The following is a 21,988-nucleotide window of genomic DNA, read 5'->3' as shown; positions in this document are numbered from 1 at the left end:
GTTGGGGAAGTTCAGTCTGAACATTTTTCAGCGTAGATTTCAAGATTTCACAAAGTTCAGTTTATGTAACTGTACCAGATCTAGATCCTCGATGATATACTGACAATTAAGCCTGGTTTTACAGACTTTCTCATGAAATCAGTGTTTACTGCAACTACTGGAATTTCTCTTTAAGCTTAGCCCACTTCGTTTTCACACTGCGTTTCAGCAAAATGGGCTAGCATGGAATATAGCATGGCACTATCTGGTCCTGCAAAAAAGTAGGGTTAGCCGGCTAATTGTGGTGCTAGCACCAAAATTGCGGTGCTAAGACATCCAGTGTGAAACGAAACCAGGCTAAGGAAGAGTGGCATTTATTAGTCGAAATTGTATGTTAATTTGGCAAAATCATCAATATTCAAGGGCTGTGTGATAGTCTGGTGTTAAGGCGTTAACCCCGGGCAAGCAGGTAGTATGGAGTTATAGGATAGTCCGGGTTAAGGATAGTATGGGATTAAGGATAGTACGGGGTTAAGGATAGTCCAGGGTTAAGGATAGTATGGGATTAAGGAAATGCAGTGTGAATAGCATATTAATTAATCAGGCACCAAAACAACAGCAGCAGCGAAAAAAAGACATTAAAGAAAAGCACTTATTTATTTCAGATATGGTACTAAATATAGTTAAAACGTACTAAACAATGCATTTATAACACTTTAATTAGGAGTAGGTTGGAAAATTCTGTTCAATTTATTGATTTACATTTTTGAACAATATACCCTGGAATAAATTAATAACATTCAACAACGGAATGTCCATTCTCCCCATCACAAATACATGTATCGAGCAGTAGAAGGCACAGTGTTTCCTTCATTCTAGGTCAGCTAAGGCACTTCTAAATCCCATTGAATCACAAAATGGGACAAGTTTGAAGAAATTCTGTAAAATCATGATTTTCTTGCCCAGATAATATGTTGGATTAAGATATGAATAGATGTTACTGACATAGATCCAGGGGCAGCACCAGGGTATGGGGGGGGGGGGGGTGTTTCAAAGAGTCAAGGGTGACAGTCATCTTTAAATACCAGGCAAAATAATATCTTATTTTTGGGGGCTACTTTCACAACCCACTTCCTATAAAATTTGCAACATTGGATGAGCTTTATAAACATTGCTGGAAATGGGGATTTTTTTTTTTTGGGGGGGTCTCTTTTTAAAACTTTAAAGTGCTCTTTTAAGCATTTCGGCCAGAGCCCCATGTAAGTTTTCCCCTCGTAAATATGGGCGGGTACATGATACATAACGCACAGTAGTGTGCGTCCTCTTAGCACGATCTGACCAATGACGTGAGGACTTCAATAATGCATGCAGTTGGGAATTTAAGTTTGACTCTCTGTCACAATTAAATTTTGTGAATACACCCCCAGGAGTGGTTTCACTGATGTGACTATGGCATAATATATGTGAACCTATGCATGTGCTGACCTGCACAGTTACGATATAACACCCTGTATTAATGTGGAGTCACATAATTATCAATAAAAATAACAATAATGATAATAATACATTAGTGTTTGGTACCGCAAAATCGTAAAATAGCCTTAAAAACGGGACACTGAAGCTTCACTTCAATAGACGGATGATACCAAGCCTAACATGTTTACTTGACAGCCAATCAAGGCTCGCCATCCATTGTATAGTTTCGATTACTTCTATCATATATTGTTTTTCTCTAACATTTTAGTCATTCACGCGATTTTACTTTGATGAGTGCGTGCCGAAAAGCTTCAATATGTCCGTTTTTTCAGGCTATTTTACAAAAATAATAATATGCAACATTTATATAGTGCTTATTGCAAGTGTTTCTAAGCACTGCATACTACTGTATTACTCCGGCTTTCATTAGCACGGCTATCCTGATCTTTTTTATCTGACAAGTTGTCCGATCTGACATCTTTCCTTGATTCTGATTGGCTGAGAGGCACTGTTACTATAGTAACTGTCGGATAAAACGTCTGACAAGTCCTTTCATGAAACGCCCCCCAGATGCTCAAACATTCAAGGGATTCCTCCATACCAGGTACCCATTTACTTCACCTGGGTGGAGAGTAACAAATGTAGATAAACTCCTTGCCAAAGGTGGGATTTGAACCTTGGACCTTGTAGTTCAAAGTCTGGAGACTTATCCACTGAGCCATAATACATGTTCCTCTGCAATATATTGAAGTTGGGAGCATGTATGACATTCATAAAACCGTGATCCTTTACAACATGGTTTAAAACCTTGATTTTACTTACAACACATGTCTTGAGCAAAATTAACTTCAAACTACTAGATTCACACAAATAGCTATCCATTAAAGAGTATAGCATAAGCTATTACAATCAATAAATTGCACTTCAGTATTTAGACTTACTGATATTAGCAGACAATAACTCGGACATTAAAGGGGGCTGAAACCTTTGGAACAAGTGGGCTGTGTGGAAAGAGAAAAATCAAGGAATAAGAACAAAGTATGAACAAATTGGACAAATAATGAGAAAGTAATGAGCATTTGAATATTGCAATCACTAATGCTATGGAGATCCTCTCGTTGGCAATGCGACAAGGATGTGTGATGTCACTTGTGAACAACTTTCCCTGTGAGGGACTATAAATACCCCTAAAAATTCTTATTTTGCTCTTATGGTGATACAAACTCTTTACCCATAATTTATTCTTTAAAAATATGTACTGCATGCCCTCTTCTTGAACGAATACATGATCTACGGATAGATGTGATAAAAGAGGCAGCTAAAGTGAAATATATAGAAGGTAATGGGAAAGTTGTTCACAAGTGATATCACACATCTTTGTTGCATTGCCAATAGGAGGATCTACATTATAATAATGATCTACAAATGCTCATAACTTTCTTATTATTTATTCAATTTTTCTCAAACTTTTGTTGATCTGTTTCTTAGATTTTTCTGTTTTAATACAGGCAATCTCGTTTCAAAGGTTTCATTTTCCTTTTATCTGTTCCAATTTGCATTCATGCACTAAATCTGTTTGAGATGTTTTGATCAGTTTGATCATTTCTCAAAGGGATGTTTGCCCTGATAAAAGTTGGAAATATAAACAGAAAATTTGAGAATATCATTGGTGAAAGAACAATGAAAATCAAATCAGAGAAAGAGCTTTCAATTTGATAGATCTAAAATCAATACACGAGGTATCTTGAAAAGAAACAAGGGAAAAAAGCTCATGCCCCTGTACAGGAGGCCCCTCCCCCCCCCCCGTTTATTTTCATTTGGTCTAATGCCAATTCGTTCAATTGCCAACTTGTCTACCATCATTTGGTCTACCATCAGTTTGTCCAATTTCCACATGGTCCAATTGCCATTTCGCCCACTCACCATTTTGTCTAACCAGTTGGTCTAATAGCCATTTAGTCCATATAGCATTTGGTCTAATTAGACTATTCTATCTCTAAACATGTCTACTTGAAATTTTGAAATGAATTTTATCCGTGTTTCCATGATTGCCAAACCATAAAGCACGATCCAAAATTGTACCTTTCACAGTACATATCAGTACTCTGTATTCTCATTTTGCAAAGTGTGATCTTTTATCTTCGTGTTATTCTTCTTCAACTTTTTTTCTTTTTCATTGTCTTCTTCTTCATGTCCATCTTCTTCTTCTTCCCCTTCTTTTTTTTCCCTTCTTCCTCTTCTTCTTTATCCTCCTCCTCTTCTTCTTTTTCTTCTTTGGCTTCTTTGTTTTATTTATGGGTGTGTTTTACATTACTCTTATTGCAAATACATGTATGGTTTAATACGCAGTAGTATGTTATTTATTGCATTCAATCTGTGATATACGTGCACTTTTTAATTACGTAAATAATTCCACTGTTTTGAGACTACACTTTCTAATATTGTATATCCATGTGTAATTCAGTCTTTGGAACTGCGATGCATGATTTAATAAGTGTTAATTGGGCAAAATGAATGAAAATAAAATGGACATTAGACCAACTGGCTATGAGACCAAATGGTCATTAGACGAAATGGTGATTAAATGTTGATGGACAGAATGGCATTAGACTAAATAAAGGTACACCATGTGGTGAGTGGGGGGCCACTTCCATTGACGAGTGGATACCATGCGCGACCAAGAGGTCTCGAAAAGCACCCTAAACACATATTTTCCATATTCTTAAAATGCACCCCTTAACAAGTATTGGCGTCTGAAACCCTACCCTTAACAAGTATTGGAAACAAAACGATACTCTTGGCAAGTATTCCCTGAAATGAACCCCTAAACAAGTACAGCGACATTTTATTTTTATGTCACGTACGGGTCCGTCGGTCGTCGTTTTTACCTTTACATACCATTTGGTTAGTACATGTACGGCCCCACCTTCCACACCTCGCGCAAATCGGACTCTAAACACGTAGTGTTGGGGAAAAAAGGACATCCTTTATAAAACATTTTTATTTTGTTTTATCATCCCCGCAAATTTGACCCTAAACACGTAGCTTTCCTAGCGAAATAGATACCCTTTTTTCATTATTTTTGTGTTTTTGACACCCTTATCATGTTACGTACGTAACATGCCCTATCTTGAAAAAGACATCCTTTTTACGTGTTTTTTTGGTCGCGCATGGTATCCACTCGTCAATGTAAGTGGCCCCCCCGGGTTGGCAGTAGACGAATTGGCAATTTACCCCCTTCCCCCCATCCAGAGAAAGTGTCAGGCAGAGATAACAACATTGGTAACATAATATTGATGAAGAGGAAGTCCACCCCGACAAAGAAAGAAATTACTGAAATAATAAAGAGAAAAACCTTACAAGCATGACACTGGAAATTTAATTAAAATGGAATATAGGAAAGTTGTGACATTTTAAAATTTTGCTTGTTTTTCATTGAATAATTATATGCAATACAGTGATATGCAAATAGAGTCGACGATGTCATGTCACAATTTTCTTTTGTATTTTATTCTGTGAATTACACCATATTTCATTTTCTGCAGATTTGACAATAAGGCAATTCTTCCATCAGATCACAATGGGTAAAAATAATGGCAATTCTGCATGTCCAGGGGCCTGTGGCAGAAAGAGTTGCGTTTAAAAGCAAGTCCCAAATACGGGTGCTTCATTGGCTGAAAATCAAGTTGCGCAAGATTTTTTGAGTTGCGTTTGATCGCAACTCTTTCTGCAACGGGCCCCTGGGAGGATTACCCTTTTTTTCACATTAAATGAGGGGGGGATTTCATATAACATACAAAAATAATAACTTCCATAGAATCCATACCCACTGGGATGTCATAAAACTGCATTGTGAAGTCAAGCAAAACTTAAAAAGTCACATTTTCCTCATTCAACATCCAAGTTTTATGAAATTTTAAGCATTCAATTTACTTGCTCTTCTCTTATTATTCAGATCAAGTTTTTGTTGGGGAGGACTTTCCCTTTAAGCACCTTGTATGATAAATAAGATAATTCATGCAATATGAATACCAAATTTTATCATATACACTACAGTATTTTACAATATATTTTTTCAAAATACTTAAAGTAATATAGATTGAGCAAGAATCTACTAGTACTGATAGATGACACAATGACTTAACTAAAGATAGGCACAAATGCAACTAATGAAAAAGCAAGTCCGTTATTGATTTGAATAAAAAGAGAAAAACAAGCATAACAATGAAAATTTCATCAAAATTGAATGTATAATAAGAAAGGTATGACATTTCAAAGTTTTGCTTAATTTCACAAAACAGTTATATTCTCATCTTGGTCGGTATCGAAATGAAGGTACTGATTACATCACCCACTCACTATTTCTTTTTTTTACCATATAAAATATGTAATATTTACATTTTCTCCTCATAGTCAGGTGAAACAAAGTTTTATTCCTCCTTGAATATGCGGATTAACATGTACCATTGTTCAAACATTTTATGGTTCAGTCAAGTTGGTCCTTATTGTAAAATATGGACAAATTGAAATATTGTACAATTCAAACAATAAAAAAAACCAAAAGAAATAGTGAGTGAGGGACATCATTGACGCTTTCATTTGAAAATCACTGAGTGTTACTCTTTTGTGAAAAACAAGCGAAAATTAAAAATGAAATAACTTTATCATTTTAAATCCGATTTGATGAAATTTTCAGTGTTAAGCTACTTTGATATTACTCTTTTTATTCAAATAAACATATTTCTTACGTGGACTTGACCTTTAATTATATAACTTTTTCTGATATATATTCAAAGTTTTTTCTCCTTGTCAGAGATCTTTCTTTCTTCTAAAACTGAGGTAGCGACAAGACCAGCAGTCCCTATGGAAAGGATGACCGATAGAATTGCAGGTCCTTCGGAGGTTACTTCCTGCGAGACCCCGGCTATAAGAGGCGATACTGTTCTACAAACGGACATGACAGATTGATTTAGCCCCAGCAACGCACCAGTGTCCTCGACCTTTCCCCGCTCGATGCTTAGGTTGGTGGAGCAGACACGGGCTACAGAGTTGCCCATGGAGAGTAGGAAATAACAGACTAGGAATGATGGTATGCTCGGCGCGAAGATGATCAGCACAATGGCGAATATCCTCAAGGTGCACGCATGAAAGTACAGACGGGGCAGGTTGCGGTAGATCTTCACCAATCGTCCCACTCCTATAGCGCAGAGGGCGCTCGCTAACGACCCGAAAGATATGATGCGGCCGGTGATGATGGGGGTGCTGTCGAACTTCTGCTCCAACATCAGGGTGAAGTTGCTGCGGAATAGGGTGGCGGAGAAACCCTGGAGGAAGCGGATGAAGAAGAGCTCGGGCCCGGACCTGATGATCTCTTTGAAAGTATGCAGCGAGGAGTGGAACTTGCTGCCGAACTCATCGGCAGTGAAGTCTTGGACTGACTTGGTGTTGGGCAGCCCTCTATGTTCAGGTTCGGTCATGAAGAGCAGGACAAATACTGTATGAAACAAGGGCAAGATTCTATCATGAGAATATTTAGGTCCTGCATTGATGACAGCTTGAATTATTTCATCATTACAACTGAGCATAAATATCACATTAATGTATAGCCAACCAAAATGAGTGCATTATTCATGTGTGTCTTACTGATGCCTAAAAATAAAATCTAAATTGAGTTTAATGACATAATCCATCACAATAATCTAAGATGAAAAAATTAACAAGTGGAATGCCTCTGGCCGTCTCACCTGCATCACGCGATTCAATATAGCAGCAGTGCTGATTTTGAAAACTACTATAACTCGCACAAGATGTTCAGTGATACTTGGTTACTCTTATTTCCACGTTTTATGAACTAGACCAATACACTTATAGAGATACATGTATGATGGCAATTCAACAAATACCCCCAACGTGGCCAAAGTTCTTTGACCTTACATGACCTTTGAACTGATCATGTGACCTGAAACTCGCACAGGATGTTCAGTGATACTTGATTACTATTATGTCCAAGTTTTATGAACTAGACCAACACACTTTCAAATTTATGGCTGTAATTCAACAAATACCCCAATTCGGCCAAAGTTCATTGACCCTAAATGACCTTTGACCTTGGTCATGTGATGTGAAACTCATGCAGGATGTTCAGTGATACTTGACTAACCTTATGTATAAGTTTCATGAACTAGGTCCATATATTTTCTAAGTTATGATGACATTTCAAAAACTTAACCTTAGGTTAAGATTTTGATGTTGATTCCCCCAACATGGTCTAAGTTCATTGACCCTAAATGACCTTTAACCTTGGTCATGTGACATGAAACTCAGGCAGGATGTTCAGTAATACTTGATTAACCTTATGGCCAAGTTTCATGAACTAGGTCCATATACTTTCTAAGTTATGCTGTCATTTCAAAAACTTAACCTCAGGTTAAGATTTGGTGTTGACGCCGCCGCCGCCGTCGCCGTCGGAAAAGCGGCGCCTATAGTCTCACTCTGCTATGCAGGTGAGACAAAAATGATCATGATACATATTCCTGTCATCGTGGTAAAGCAGCAGTCCACTGATCTGTTCCATAACTTCCATGACCCCAAACTTTTAAGTCAGAGAGTAGACAAAAAGCGTAAATAAGTTTAAAAGCAGTGATTCTATAAATAACATTGTATTTTTGGATTATCTACATATATGTGTGTTGGCTCAGTTGGTAGAGCGTCCGTCTCACAACCGGGAGGTCAAAGTTCAAACCCCAGCCGCGTAAGACCAAAAGACATTAAAAGATGGGAGTTGCTGCTACTCAGTTTGGCGTTCAACGATTAAAGGGATAGAGCCTCATCGATCTGGCGCTGCACAGCAGCTGCTGGGCCCAAGATCAATTGGGCAAAGCAAATTTTTGGATATTTCATTTCATGTCTATTTCGAACTATAAATTATGGATTTATCATTGGATTTGTAATTTACAAAATTTTCTTTATCATAAATATGTTTTGTACGCGACTAAACATCACCAAAGATCAAAGGATGTTATGTTAAGAACTCAGAAGAACACGCAAGTGGCATTTCAGAAAAAAGAAAACTAGGGTCTCCACCTTACAGTAGGATGGGGGGGGGGGTCTGATGTCCAAACAAACATCAACATTTGATCTTTATTTTCTCAACATACATGCACATCAGGGCTCAATGTACATTATCAAATAGCAGGAACCATGGAGATATTTTATGTGTTGTAATATTGTCTCACACCAATTTCAAACAATTTATGAAATACTGATCGTAAAGTTCCTGAAATTGGTGTCTTGTGCTGACAGAGAACAACTGGGTATACAATGCAAACTTACCAAACCAGAGGGCAAACAGAGCTGAAGTGATGAGAGAAACTTTATAGAAACCGTTGTCCATCTCAGCAAGATGGCCGCCGATGAGAGGTCCAATGATGAAGCCGATGCTGGAGATGCCATTGAAGTATCCAAAGACCCTTGCCCTTTCAGATTTGGGCGTGATTTCAGCGAGGTAGGCCCTGGTGATGGACACACTGTGCTTGAATATACCTGAAAAATATGTGAACTACCCCTTTTATTCCTCCATTCAAAACTTCACATAATAGAATACATACATATGTATAAAATATAATTACATTTTTTTCAAATATACACAGAAATTCTAAAATGTAGAAATAGTAACTCTGTGACATTTTACTTTTGACCTAATGACCCTAAAAGCCGGTGACACAACATTTGCTCCTGCGACATTTGCCCATTATAATATCTCAGAGGGCAAAGGGTTAGAGTTAAGATTGTATTAAAAGCATTTTTTGTTCAGAATAATGCAAAGATAAGGATTAGGGTTTGTTTCGTTTTGGAGGTTAGGTTTTATGTTTGGCTTAACATGCAGATTTTCCATCAGAGCAATTGTTGCTGGAGCACATGCCATGGAATCAAAAATCCAATCAGATCATTGTCACTCCCATAGGCACACAACAGCTAAGTTGAACCCTAACACCATTCTTTAGTTATTGCAAGAATAAGATATTTTGGCACCGGAAGAGTTAATTCAGAGAATATGAGACTATTCTTACCTAAAGGCACCCTTGCTAGTAGGTAGTAAACAATAGAGTTAGATAAACCCATCAAGACATACCCAACAGAGGTGAAGAAAAGGCAAAGCAGAAGAGTTAACCTCCGACCTCCAACATCGCTCCATCTCCCCTGCAATGAAAATGAGTATTTTGAATTATGAAGAGAAGCAGAAGTGTGAGTACATGTAGGATGGTGATGATGAAGATGGTGATGATGATGGTGATGATGATGAAGATGGTGATGATGATGGTGATGAAGATGGTGATGATAGTGGTTGTGGTGATGATGATTAAGATGGTGATGGTGGTGATGATGATGATGGTGATGATGATGAAGAGGGTGATGATGGTGGTGATGATGATGATGATGAAGATGATGGTGATGATAGTGGTGATGATGAAGATGAAGATGGTGATGATGGTGATGATAATGGTGATGAAGATGGTGATGATGAAGATGATGATGGTGATGATGAAGATGAAGATAATGATGAAGATGAAGATAATGATGATGGTGATGATGATGGTGATGATGATGTTGATGATGGTGGTGATGATGGTGGTGATGATGGTGATGATGAAGATGATGGTGATGATGGTGGTGATGATGATGATGGTGAAGATGATGATGAAGATAATGATGATAGTAATCATGATGAAGATGATGGTGATGAAGATGATGAAGATGGTGATGATGATGATGGTGGTGATAATGATGATGATGGTGGTGATAATGATGGTGATGATGGTGGTGATGATGATGGTGATGATGATGGTGATGATGGTGATGATGATAGTGATGAAAATGGTGATGATGATGGTGGTGATAGCAATGATGATGATGATGGTGATGATAGCAATGATGATGATGATGGTGATTATGAAGATGGTGAGGATGATGGTGATGATGCTGGTGATGATGAAGATGATGATGATGGTAAAGATGGTGGTGACGATGATGATGGCAGTTGATGACAATGACAGCAAATGATAATGATGGCAGATGGTGCTAGTGTTGGCAGATGAGGTTGATCAACATGATGATATTGATGAACTAATGATTAGTCATAGTGGTGGCGGCAACGACGACAACTCAGATGCTGCTGCTGATCAGAAAATTATGATGATGTGGTGGTGATAATGATATTAAGGATGCTGGTGATACGTAGCATTCAACATCATTTATCACAACATTCAAATTCTCTTGGCTCCTCATGTATATCCCAAAGATGAAAGGATATTCTGGTTTGAAGGTAAAAGTTAAACTTGGGACGGGTTGTGAAAATGGACAGATGAGGGTAATGAGATTCAAAAACATAGCAATGAAAGAGTTTAAACCCTAAAAGTGGAGCGTTGTGGCCCAGTGGATTAGTCTTCGGACTTTGAAACAGAGGGTCGTGGGTTCGAATCCCAGCCATGGCGTAATTTTCTTCAGCAAGAAACTGATCCACAATGTGCTGCACTCAACCCAGGTGAGGTAAATGGGTACCGGTAGGAAGTAATTCCTTAAAAAGCTGTGTGCGCTATGAACGCCTAGCTTAGCCGGGTAATATAGGAGCGCCTTGAGCACCTAACAAGGTGGATATGTGCGCAATATAAATACCCTATATTAAATTACTCTCATGAAATAACTGATTTAGGAAAAGTGTCATTTTGTGATTTTTCCTGTTAACTTTTCAAGCAGCACCCCCCCCCCCCAAAAAAAAAAAAAAATCATCCAAAATACACCTGAAGAGAATATACATTTACCAGGTCTATACTTATAGCTTTGCATTAAAGTATCTTTTGTCCAGTGCTAAAAAAATTCAATAATAAAACAATAATTGAAATCATAAATTGACAACACATTGGAAAATTAAAATGGCTATCACTTCCACAAGTCTCGATTCAAAGGCATTCTTTATAGGCATCTACAAATGTAGCATGATCAGTGAAAAAATAATGTTGCCAATTTAAAGAATAAAAGTTGATCAAATGATTTTATTGTCCTGAACATTATGAGATTACTCACCACTAGCGGGGCAGATATCAACTGCAAAGTTCCATAAATAGTTCCTGTAAAGATTGGATACAGAAAATCAAATTGAATTCCAAATTACATTAAGGACGTCTCGGGAATGTTTCACAAAAAGCTGTTCCTTTTTATAAAGTTACAGGCTGGAGGTTAGCCAGATACCTTTTAGAAATTAAAAAAAAAAATCTTAAAGTCATTCAAGACATCAATTGGCCCACCTACTGCATATTTATGATGACATGCATATTATTGCTGAACTATGAAATTAACAAAAATTTATAATTTTTCATCAGATTTGGCAGAAATTTTTAGCATTTTTTTGCAAGTTTTATTAACTTTTATTTATTCAGATATCATGATTTTCAGCCAGTAGTACCTTTTTAGTATGTGCCATACGAGTCCAAGGGATGTAGTCTAGGCCAGTATAGCCAGTAATCTCAAGGCCCATCTCGAGGCAAAGGCCGGCAAAATGTGGCCTTGAGGCTGGCTTTGACGGTTACACTTCGTAATTCCGAAGGTTCTTTATTCCGAAGGTTCGTAATTCCGAAACACGTAAATTGCCTATACCTCGATGTTCGTTAATCCGAAAACGTAAAAGGGTTAGTTAATCCGAACATTTGTGGCGTTATTACGAAGGTTTGTTATTCCGAAGGTTCGACAATCCGAAAACGAAATAAGGTTCGATGTTCCGAAGGTTCGTTAATCCGAAAACGAAATAAGGTTTGCTGTACCGAAGGTTCGTTAATCCAAAAACGAAATAAGGTTCGTTGTTCCGAAGATTCGTTAGTCCGAAAACGAAATAAGGTTAGTTAATCATTTAGTTTTCGGACTATAACGAACCTTCGGAATTACGAACCTCATTTCTTTTTCGGATTAACGAACCTTCGGAATTACGAACCTCACTTCGTTTTCGGACTAACAAACCTTCGGAATTACGAACCTCATTTCGTTTTCAGACTAACAAACCATCGGAATTACGAACCTTCGGAAATACGAACCTTCGGAATAACGAACCTTCGGAATATCCGAACCTTCGGAATTACGAAGTGTAACCGGCAAAATGTGGCCTTGAGGCTGGTTTCGACAACTCTCTGTTGAGTACTTACCAACAAGGCCGACTGCAGCTGGGGAAGCCCCAAGATTAGTCGCTTGTCTTGATGCTACAGGAATGATCAGAGCCACAGCAAACAAATCCTATAGAGAGAGAGAGAACAAGAAACCTGCTCAATAATATGGCTGTATTCTGAAGTTGGGTTTAATTTAAACTCTGGTTTTAACCCTAAATCTTCCGGGGTATTTTGATTCTTGTCATTCCCGGGGGGGGGGGGGGGGGGTGGGGCATTATGGCCCCCCCTCCCCTTAAGATCTCGGCCGCGGATTGCGTGATCACAACGAAAATTTGCATGATGGTAGAGAATGACGTAATCTACGCAGTTGCATTGGTAAATTTCACTGAATTCATATATTTTTATTTTATATGAATTAATTATGCTAATTTATTCATGAAATCATACTTTTTGCTCTGATTCACTAAATAAAGCTCCTAGAATGCTATTTTTTGGTGAAAATATTCTTTATAGCATTCCTAACAATTGTGAATGAAAAAAAATCTGGAACCAAGACTGATTTCTTATGTATTTTTTGTTTTTTAATTTCTTATGTATTTCTTTGTTTTTTTAACTTTTTTTTTTATTGTTTTTTCGATGGAAATCGTTCCAGACTTAATTCTGATCATAAACAAGGCAAAATTAATTAAGTTTAATCAGTAAAAGTAGAAATGATACATTTATTAATTTTGGCTAATACACAATCTGCATTGGATTTGTACATGAAATCACGTTTATGAGCAATTTGGGGTCTGACATGCACTTACATAATGTTGCGTAATGTCGTAACCACGTATCCGGGCGTCACAAATTTGGTCTCAAAATTTGCGCGAGACTTATAAGTAAAAAGTCAGTGAGCGGCGAGGTCAACAAATTTTGCGCAGCAGATATATTACGAAAATTGTCGAGGGGGGCCATTATGCCCCCCCCCCCCCGGGAGAATTAGGGTTAAGTTGTGGTTTAACTATGGAAAGCCAGTTTTTACATAAATCTCTAACAGTAGAGGTTCAATGTATCAGCTCATTTGACTCCCAAAACATTATTAAATGCCTGGGAAGGATAAGTATGGCTGTTGCCTTCACCATTAAAGAATTAGTAAAGAGCACAGTAAACATGAGAAGCATTCACTGTAAACAAAATTTTGAAACGTTTGGCTTCCCATAATTTTAGCACAGAGTTAGACCATGGTCTAAGTTAAACCCGACTTCAGAATACGGGCACCTGAGTATAAGATTTACAAGAGATTATCTGGGGAGCATTTCATCAACATTTTCCTTTTGACAAGTTGTCGGATCTTACAACTTCCTTGACTCTGAAGGGCCTAGAAGCACTGTTACTATGGCGATTGTTGGATAAAATGTCCGACAAGCCCTTTCATGATACATGTCTGCTCCCCAGAGGGCACATTTCATGAAACAAAATAATAGTCAGTGATCTTTAAGAGAAAACTGTTACAAGCTATTGAATTCCTTGCATCTGATTAGCTCAAATAATATGAGGATAAAGACTGCAACGGGCCCCTGGGGCCCGTTGCAGAAAGAGTTGCAATCAATCGCAACTCTAAAAATCATGCGCAACTTGATTTTCAACCAATCAACAGCGTGCATTTGGGACTTGCGATTGATTTTTTGACTTGCATTCAAACGCAACTCTTTCTGCAACGGGCACCTGGAGAGCATTTCAGGAAACAAATAGGGCAATTACATAAAATATGTACGTCCGACCCCCTATATGTGGGATCTTCATGAAATTTTCCGTCTCTTATTTCTTGCTCTTTTGATAGTCTGTAATGTTCACAAAGGACCATGTCTTGATCAGTTTATAAAGTGAAGACTTGAGAAAAATGGGGGTAGGACGTAAAAAAATGTTGATCATTTTATGGAATTGCGCAATAGTCAGCAATGTGAAGGTTGCACAATAGTCAGCAATGTGAAGGTTGCTAGTCATTGCTAGACTAATTTCAGCACACAGGCAAACTAACTGAGGAGTCAGGCTATATTATAAGCTTAATTGTCACTTATCTAATGAGGATGAATACTTTTTTTTGCAAAGACAATGTCTAGAGCAGTTATTCACCATAAATCAGAATATTCCTTGGCCCAAAACTAAGTTGATTTCTTAAAATACCAGTATTTTTGTTTCGAATAAAAAAAGTTTATTGCCTGCATATATTACTTTCCACCAAGATCATAAAGTTAATATATATTTCTTATTACAGAAATGATGTCATAAAGACCTTTTTGTAGTTCTGTGTTTGTATTTTACAAAATCAGGTCAACACAAACAGGGTGATTGCAGACTGCACTTGCCTTGCCAATTTTAGGATCAATATATGTACAAGATCTCCATCCATATACCACCACTCATCCAATACAAGGTTATGTCAGAACCTTGTCATAAATTGGCAATGATCATATTTATTTTAAACAATTTTTTTTCGCAATCCATATAGTCTCATGATCTTGTGGAAAAATACCTCAGCAAAAAAAGCCTATAACTACTAAAATCAGGTGCTAAAATCATGAAATTCTCCTCTTTTTATTGGGATCTTGTCTTGGGTAAAGTCAGCATATATGCATGATTGCTGTACTATGCCAACATGAGGTCACCGAGCAAGCTAATTACTTACTAGGCTCTTGGGTAATTTTTGCTTTGAAGGAGTTCAGTGAGTGAATATATAAGAGTTGTATCCATGTTCAATTTATTCCAATCTTTAGTGGTTTGAGTGGTTTTAGTGTTTTTTTTTTTCTAAGCAATTGAATGCTCCAGTCTTCATGGTTGAAGTAGATCTATATTGGTGCATATTTTACCTCTGCTATTTTTATTAGAACTCTACATGTACTCCCAATTCATCACAATAGTTGCGGTTTTATCATATTTTTTGCTTTTTAAATTAGAGGACTACGTCTCGTCTGCTATTTCAACCAATATTATTAGTATCAATATCAAGGGATTCTAGTTAGTAGGCCTAAGCCTTTCATGAAACGGGTTTAGTAAGATTGGAACTAAGGCCAAGTAAAACTAGCACATCAATGATGTGGAGCTCATCCAGCATCTCGCAACGAAATTTAACACAATTTTAATTTCAGCCCAGTTGACACTGTAGTGAATTATATTGGTGACATAAATTGAGGATATAGAATTGATATTGATGAAGACATGATTAAAATCAATCAACAAATAAATATTTTTTGTGTCTTTTGAAAATATATGAATAATTGGCATATTTAATGAGTTTCAAAATTCCGTGTTGAAATATTGTATCACCACCTCGAGCTATCATATAAAGCAAACAAAATTGAAATTGATCAACAAATGAAGAAGAAATTATTTTTTTTGTGATTCATGAATAAATTTTGCATAAATAAGCATAGATAATTTTCTAGACAAAATTTCAACATTTTGTGTACAAGTTTGGTGGACCTCATGCAGCTCTACCAGAAGAAAAAAAAAATCAAAATCGGTCAACAAATAAAGAAGAGGCATTTTCTGTGATTATGAATAAATCTTGCATAAATTAGCATAAATAATTTTCTACTGAAAATGTCAAAATTCTGTGTAGAAGTTTGGTGAACCTCATGAAGTGCTACCAGATGGAAGAAAAAATCAAAATCGGTCAACAATTAAAGAAGCATTTTATGTGAATTTAAAAAAAAATACACATAAATTAGCATATTTTATTGAGTTTCAAAATTCTGCGTAGAAATTTTGAACCCACCACCTAATGCTATCATATAAAGCAAACAGAATTGAAATCAGACTTGAAATGACGAAGAAGCATTTTGAAATTCAGTCAACAAAGAAATAAAGCTAGGCATTTTCTGTGATTTATGAATTTTGCATAAATTAGCATAAATAATTTTCTACTCCAAATTTCAAAATTCTGTTTAGAAGTTTGGTGAACCTCATGAAACTCTAACAGAAGGAAGAAAAAAAATCAAAATCAGTCAACAAATAAAAAGAAGCATTTTATGTGAATTTTTAAAAATATGCATAAATTAATTTCGCATAAATTGGCATAAAACTTGTTCTAGTCATAATTTCAAAATTCTGTGTAGAAGTTTGGTGAACCTCATGCAGCTCTTCCAGATGGAAGAAAAATCAAAATCGGTCAACAATTGTTATTTAAGAAGAAGCATTTTTTATGAATTTTAAAAAAATGCGCATAAATTAGCATATTTAATGAATTTCACAATTCTGTGTAGAAGTTTTGAATCCCCCACCTATGACCTAACGTTAGTGATATCATAAATTCATATAAAGCAAACAGAATTGATATCGGACCTGAAATGGCGAAGAAGCATTTCGAAATTGTGGACGGACGACAGACGACGGACGCCACGGCATAAGCTCATCTGGCCCTTCGGGCCGGATGAGCTATAAAGAAAGTAGTTGATCGTCCTCGCACAAATCTATTTTGGCCGCCACATCAATTTTTTCTACTAATACTATTTTAAAAAATTGGCTTAAAAAATATCAAAGTGATGTTTCTCGTCTGTGCCCACTTCACTTCCATTAATTGCAGCATCAATTTTCATGAAAGTCTTCAGAAAGTCCTTGAAAGAAGGTAATCTCCCGCAGTCATGGAAAGATGCAAATGTCACACCAATACATAAGAAAGGAAAGAAGGATGCTGTTGAAAACTACAGACCAATAAGCCTGACTTCAGTTATCGGAAAGATCATGGAATCTGTTGTGCGTGATGCCATTCTCAATCAACTTATTCAGAATGACTTATGTGTGATGCACAACACGGATTTCTACCAGGAAGGTCTTGTGTCACACAACTGCTTGAAGTCATGGAATTGTGGACTCTTGATGAAGGATGTGAAGTTGATACCATCTACCTTGATTTCTGTAAAGCTTTCGATTCTGTGCCCCATGAACGACTGATGAACAAACTCAGATCCTATGGTATAACAGGTAGTCTGGGGAAATGGCTTTACAGCTTCTTGACCCATCGGAGGCAGAGAGTCGTCGTGAATGGAAAAACTTCACAGTGGTTACCTGTTAGAAGTGGAGTGCCTCAGGGTAGTGTCCTCGGACCGACAGTTTTTGTGGTATTCATCAACGATCTCCCTGAGGTAGTAAGCAGTATCGTAAAGATATACGCTGACGACACCAAACTCTTCAGAGAGATCAGAATGGAAGAAGACTATGACAGGCTACAAGCTGACTTAGACAACTTAGCTGAGTGGTCCAAGAAGTGGCAGCTCCAGTTTAATACAACGAAGTGCAGATCCCTCCATCTAGGTCATCAGAATACCCATCATCAGTATCATCTAGATGGAGATGTGCTGGAGGAAGTTTCAGAGGAAAAAGACTTGGGAGTCATTATGGACTCTCAACTGAAATTCCATTCCCAAGTAGCCAACGCAGTCTTGAAAGCTAATTGTGTGCTAGCTATGATTCGACGCACTTTCTTGCATAGAGACAAAAAAAACATCAAAAGGTTGTACAAGTCACTCGTGAGACCAATTCTTGAATATGCGAATGGAATATGGTACCCAAGATATGCTTCTGACTTGAAGGCTATTGAGAAAGTCCAGCGACGAGCGACCAAGCTAGTACCAGCCCTGAAAGAAATGGACTATGGCAGAAGACTGCGTGAAATGAAATTACCCTCCATCAAGTACAGACTGCGCAGAGGAGACATGATACAAACCTATATTATATTTATGGCATTGATGATGTGAATAGAGACCTATTCTTCACATCAGCTACCACTCAAGCAACGCGTGGCCACCCTTAATACAAGCTATTTTTGAAAAGGAGTAGGCCTAGACTGGCAGTGAGACAAAACACCTTCAGTGTTAGAGTGGTTAATGACTGGAACTCTTTGCCTACTGAGGTAGTCACAGCATCAACAATCAATGGCTTCAAGACAAAGTTAGACAAGTTCTGGTCTGCGTGGCATTATGTTCACGCATGGGAATATTATAGTGCCTATTTCATTCCAATACATTATTTAATTTTATTGGCACAGCACATTGCACAAATAGCACAGACTCAGTTTTCGAACTTATCCAAGCTAGGAAGACAACAAGCTAGGAAGACAACAAGATAGGAAGACAACAAGATAGACCTGGAAACTTGACTGCAGGAATAACTGTATTTTTCCAGTAGGACCTAGATCAGATGCGGTATAATTATAAAGGTATAAAGTGATATTTACTATTTTAATGGCTGCTGAAAAGCCAAAAAAAATTCACAAAATTGGCTAGCGATTTGCTCTTATGTCTATGTGCTCTGGATCTCTCTCACAACTTCATAAAAAATTGAAAAGTCCTAACTGCGATAAAAAAAATTCTGATTTGGTTTTTTTATTGGTAATATTCGAAGATACGATCATATTCATAAATTAGCGAGAAAATAATGTTTGCAAGCTCTGAAAAAAAAAAACAGATTCTAGTTAGGAAGCCCTTCGTGAAACAGGTTTAGTAAGATTGGAACTAACTCAGCTCCGTGGATGGTGGATAAAGATATGACTATTTTCATTTGTCCAGGTGTTGAGAAACGGGCTCCGGCCGGCGCGGCCCAGGGCCAGGGATCTACCCAACCAACGGCCGGGGCTATAGTAGGCTAGCCGCCGGCCGTCGCGACACCCGTGGCGTTAGCTTAGCAGAGCGGAGCGGACGTGTCGTGGGCTCGTGGCACAGCCACAGTCAGATTTAGCTACGCGCCAGGCCGGCCTGCTCAACCGGGCTATCGAGAACGGATATACGGTACCGTACTTAACTTAGATCTAGATCTAGCTTGGCTTGGTTAGATCATGGACCTGCTTAGATCATAACATACCAAGAATCCAAATACATAAAGGCTGGTGGTTAAAAATCGAATATTCTTCACGTTTCCTTCCTTTCGAGGGGGCCGTCCTTCTCCATCCATTTCTGTTTTTTTTTTGGTATTGTGGCAGTTTCATGTGCGACCTCTGTTGTCAAAATTGAAAAAGTCCATTGATAATTTTTGTGGGTACGGTAATTTCTTGTTCGACTTCGAGTGATGTTTTACCTCTTGTCTCTTGACTTCAGATTTCTTTAAAGTTAATTTCATACATAATGCAGTGCTGATTATGAAAATATAATGGAGAACAAGCCGATTGTGACATGTGAGTGGAGCCTTTTTCATTTACGTTAGTTGGATGTCATTGTGTTGATGCTTGCAGCGTGATCCCACTCATTAAGTTTTTTGTGTGTGTAGGGGATGGGACGTGGCTGTGGATAGATATGGGGCACCCCGGGGGCACTCACACGTACAGTAGAGGCGCACGGCCAATATGGGAGACTCTCTCCAATAGGGCACTTGTTCACTGCAACCACCCTGCCTGTGGGGAATCTACAGGTTGGACTATGGCATGTCAATGCTGTACAGAGCACACACTTTAAAAAATGATTAAAATATCACTTTTGTGACCAAAATTACTAATTTTAATACAGTTGCAATTTATTTTTCATTAGAAACTTGGGAATAATTTTTGTATTCACTAGAGCGCTCAAAAACGTTAATTTTGGGCATATTTTTGTGTACGCCCTCTATTGGTGGAAAATAATATGGCAAGAAAATTTTCATTTTTTATCTCTATTTTTAATTAAGAAAAAAATAATTTAAAGAATCAAATTTACTTAAGGGCCAAGTTGTATGACAAATAGGTGTAATGTAAACTGTCAGTGTAAAAAAATCAAGCATTTGTCCCAAAGAAAAAGAGAAAATAAGCCAAACATTGCCATCCTTATTTTGCCACACATGGAGATACAACTGAGAACAAGGTTATATCATAACCTTGTTCATTGAATGAGTGCAATAGGGGAGACAATCTCCCACATTGGAGACTTGCTTTGCAAAAGGACAAAAGAAACAACACCAACAAAAGTATGATTTTTTCCACCCAAAATTTTGTCTCACTGAGCCAGGTCAGAAGCACCCAAGGGTTCATTACAATTACATGCCGCCGCGCACAGAAAATTCAAGCCATAGTCAGATTCAGAAGTCGTGTGTTGTGGACCCAAGAAGTGAGATCCCAGCACGCGCGACCCACTAGTTAGAAATCCACTGCCAAACGCGGTTCGTGGTGCGAGGTTAGTAATAGTATACTAATACTAACCTCGCAATACGTGTGAGTGGGTCAGAAGCCCATTTGTTTTGTGTGTGATTGACAACAAAATTCCTTGACAAAATAAAAGTAGACGGTGAATTTTTAAAGTAGACTGTGAAAAGGGGTAATTTTTCATGAGGAATCTGCTTATCACATTTTTATTTGCCGCCAAGGTAATCCTTTTGCAGCAAATGTAAACAAAGGAAATTGGACTCCAAAACTGGAGACTGTCTCTGAAATTGGATACCCAAATTCTTTACAAAAGTCTCTGATATTGGAGATAATCTCCCACATTGGAGACAGTCTCCAATATTGGCCATGCGCCTCTACTGACGTATTGCTACCCCGAGCGATGTTCGTGCAGGCTCCACTTCACTACCGCTACACTATGCTCCACCTACCCGAACATCGAGACGGTGAACCAGTTCGGATATACCGAGTCACAAAGGTGGGATGGAAATCATGTTTATCATAAAAATTAAACTTAAAGAAAAAAAATATAACGTCGAAAAAGATGAATAACTTAATATCTTAGAGTTAGACTTAGACTAGTACTCTACAAAAGACTACAGACTACACCCGTATTTTATTTTTACTCCGTTTCCATCCTCCGGTTATCCTCAAAATTGGTGATTTTGGGCCAGAATCTTTTTCCTCGCACGTATTATTCACGGCTGATTTCAAAACATCGCATGCGATCGCGATTGGTCTCTATTGATCCACCAGTCTCTATCAAAGACTGCCTGCTTCTTAAGACATTATTTTTTATCTATAAACTTCATATGTGTCGATTGAAACATATTGATACATGCTCAGAACCTGCATATAACCATAATTAAACTGCATGAACTATATCTTTACGACTTGTCCTGTCTACTCTTAACCCTGGATGATTATTTATTATGGATACTATTGCCTTCATAGGGCTGATCTCCGAAAGCAGCGGAGGGAGAAAACCAGGAAGGGAAGGAAGGTCGCAGGTCAAACCGTTATGACAACGATGGCGATTTTACTATGGTGTCGCTTAAGATCGTTTTTCTTTCCCGTCTTATGTTTTGATGATTTCAAATGCGTAACTCATCGTATATTTTCTTACCTCGACTTTCAATGCGAGTGAAGAATGAAGATAATTTGAAACCATTTAAGCGTCAAATAAATGTTGATCGGGTTACTCGGGTGTGTCATGTTGTTTCTTGTAATTTATCCATCAAATGCAAAATGAATTCTACTTTTTCTCACAGCAACTTTGGTT

General features: G+C 37.7%; 1 protein-coding gene across 2 annotated transcripts; it reads right to left on the bottom strand.

Annotated features, from left to right (window-relative positions):
• Positions 1 to 641: 641 nt before the first annotated feature.
• On the bottom strand, positions 642 to 19,583 carry LOC129258787 (major facilitator superfamily domain-containing protein 9-like). Of its 2 annotated transcripts, XR_010293420.1 has the most exons (7): positions 19,443 to 19,583; positions 12,645 to 12,732; positions 11,536 to 11,579; positions 9,525 to 9,654; positions 8,788 to 8,997; positions 5,221 to 6,949; positions 642 to 1,186 (listed from the first exon to the last, which is right to left on the bottom strand). XR_010293420.1 is itself a non-coding variant. In XM_054897023.2 (6 exons), the coding sequence occupies exons 1-6, from the start codon at positions 19,530 to 19,532 to the stop codon at positions 6,246 to 6,248; spliced, it is 1,266 nt and encodes a 421-aa protein (XP_054752998.2). In that variant the 5' UTR covers positions 19,533 to 19,583; the 3' UTR covers positions 4,814 to 6,245. The 2 variants fall into 2 exon arrangements, 1 of the variants encoding a protein (XP_054752998.2); XM_054897023.2 differs by lacking the exon at positions 642 to 1,186 and having other exon boundaries at positions 4,814 to 6,949.
• Positions 19,584 to 21,988: the final 2,405 nt, after the last annotated feature.

Source organism: Lytechinus pictus, chromosome 4, assembly GCF_037042905.1.
Source record: "Lytechinus pictus isolate F3 Inbred chromosome 4, Lp3.0, whole genome shotgun sequence".
Taxonomy (NCBI): Eukaryota; Metazoa; Echinodermata; class Echinoidea; order Temnopleuroida; family Toxopneustidae; genus Lytechinus; species Lytechinus pictus.
This window is presented reverse-complemented; position numbering and strand designations above follow the sequence as displayed.

Excerpts from the sequence above, each read along its gene's own strand:
- LOC129258787 (XM_054897023.2), bottom strand. The coding sequence starts at position 19,532 with ATGGATGGAGAAGGACGGCCCCCTCGAAAGGAAGGAAACGTGAAGAAT. Across the intron at positions 12,733-19,442 it reads TTTATGTATTTGGATTCTTG|GATTTGTTTGCTGTGGCTCT; the intron begins GTATGTTATGAT and ends CTCTCTCTATAG. Across the intron at positions 6,950-8,787 it reads TCTGTTTGCCCTCTGGTTTG|TATTTGTCCTGCTCTTCATG; the intron begins GTAAGTTTGCAT and ends TGTTTCATACAG.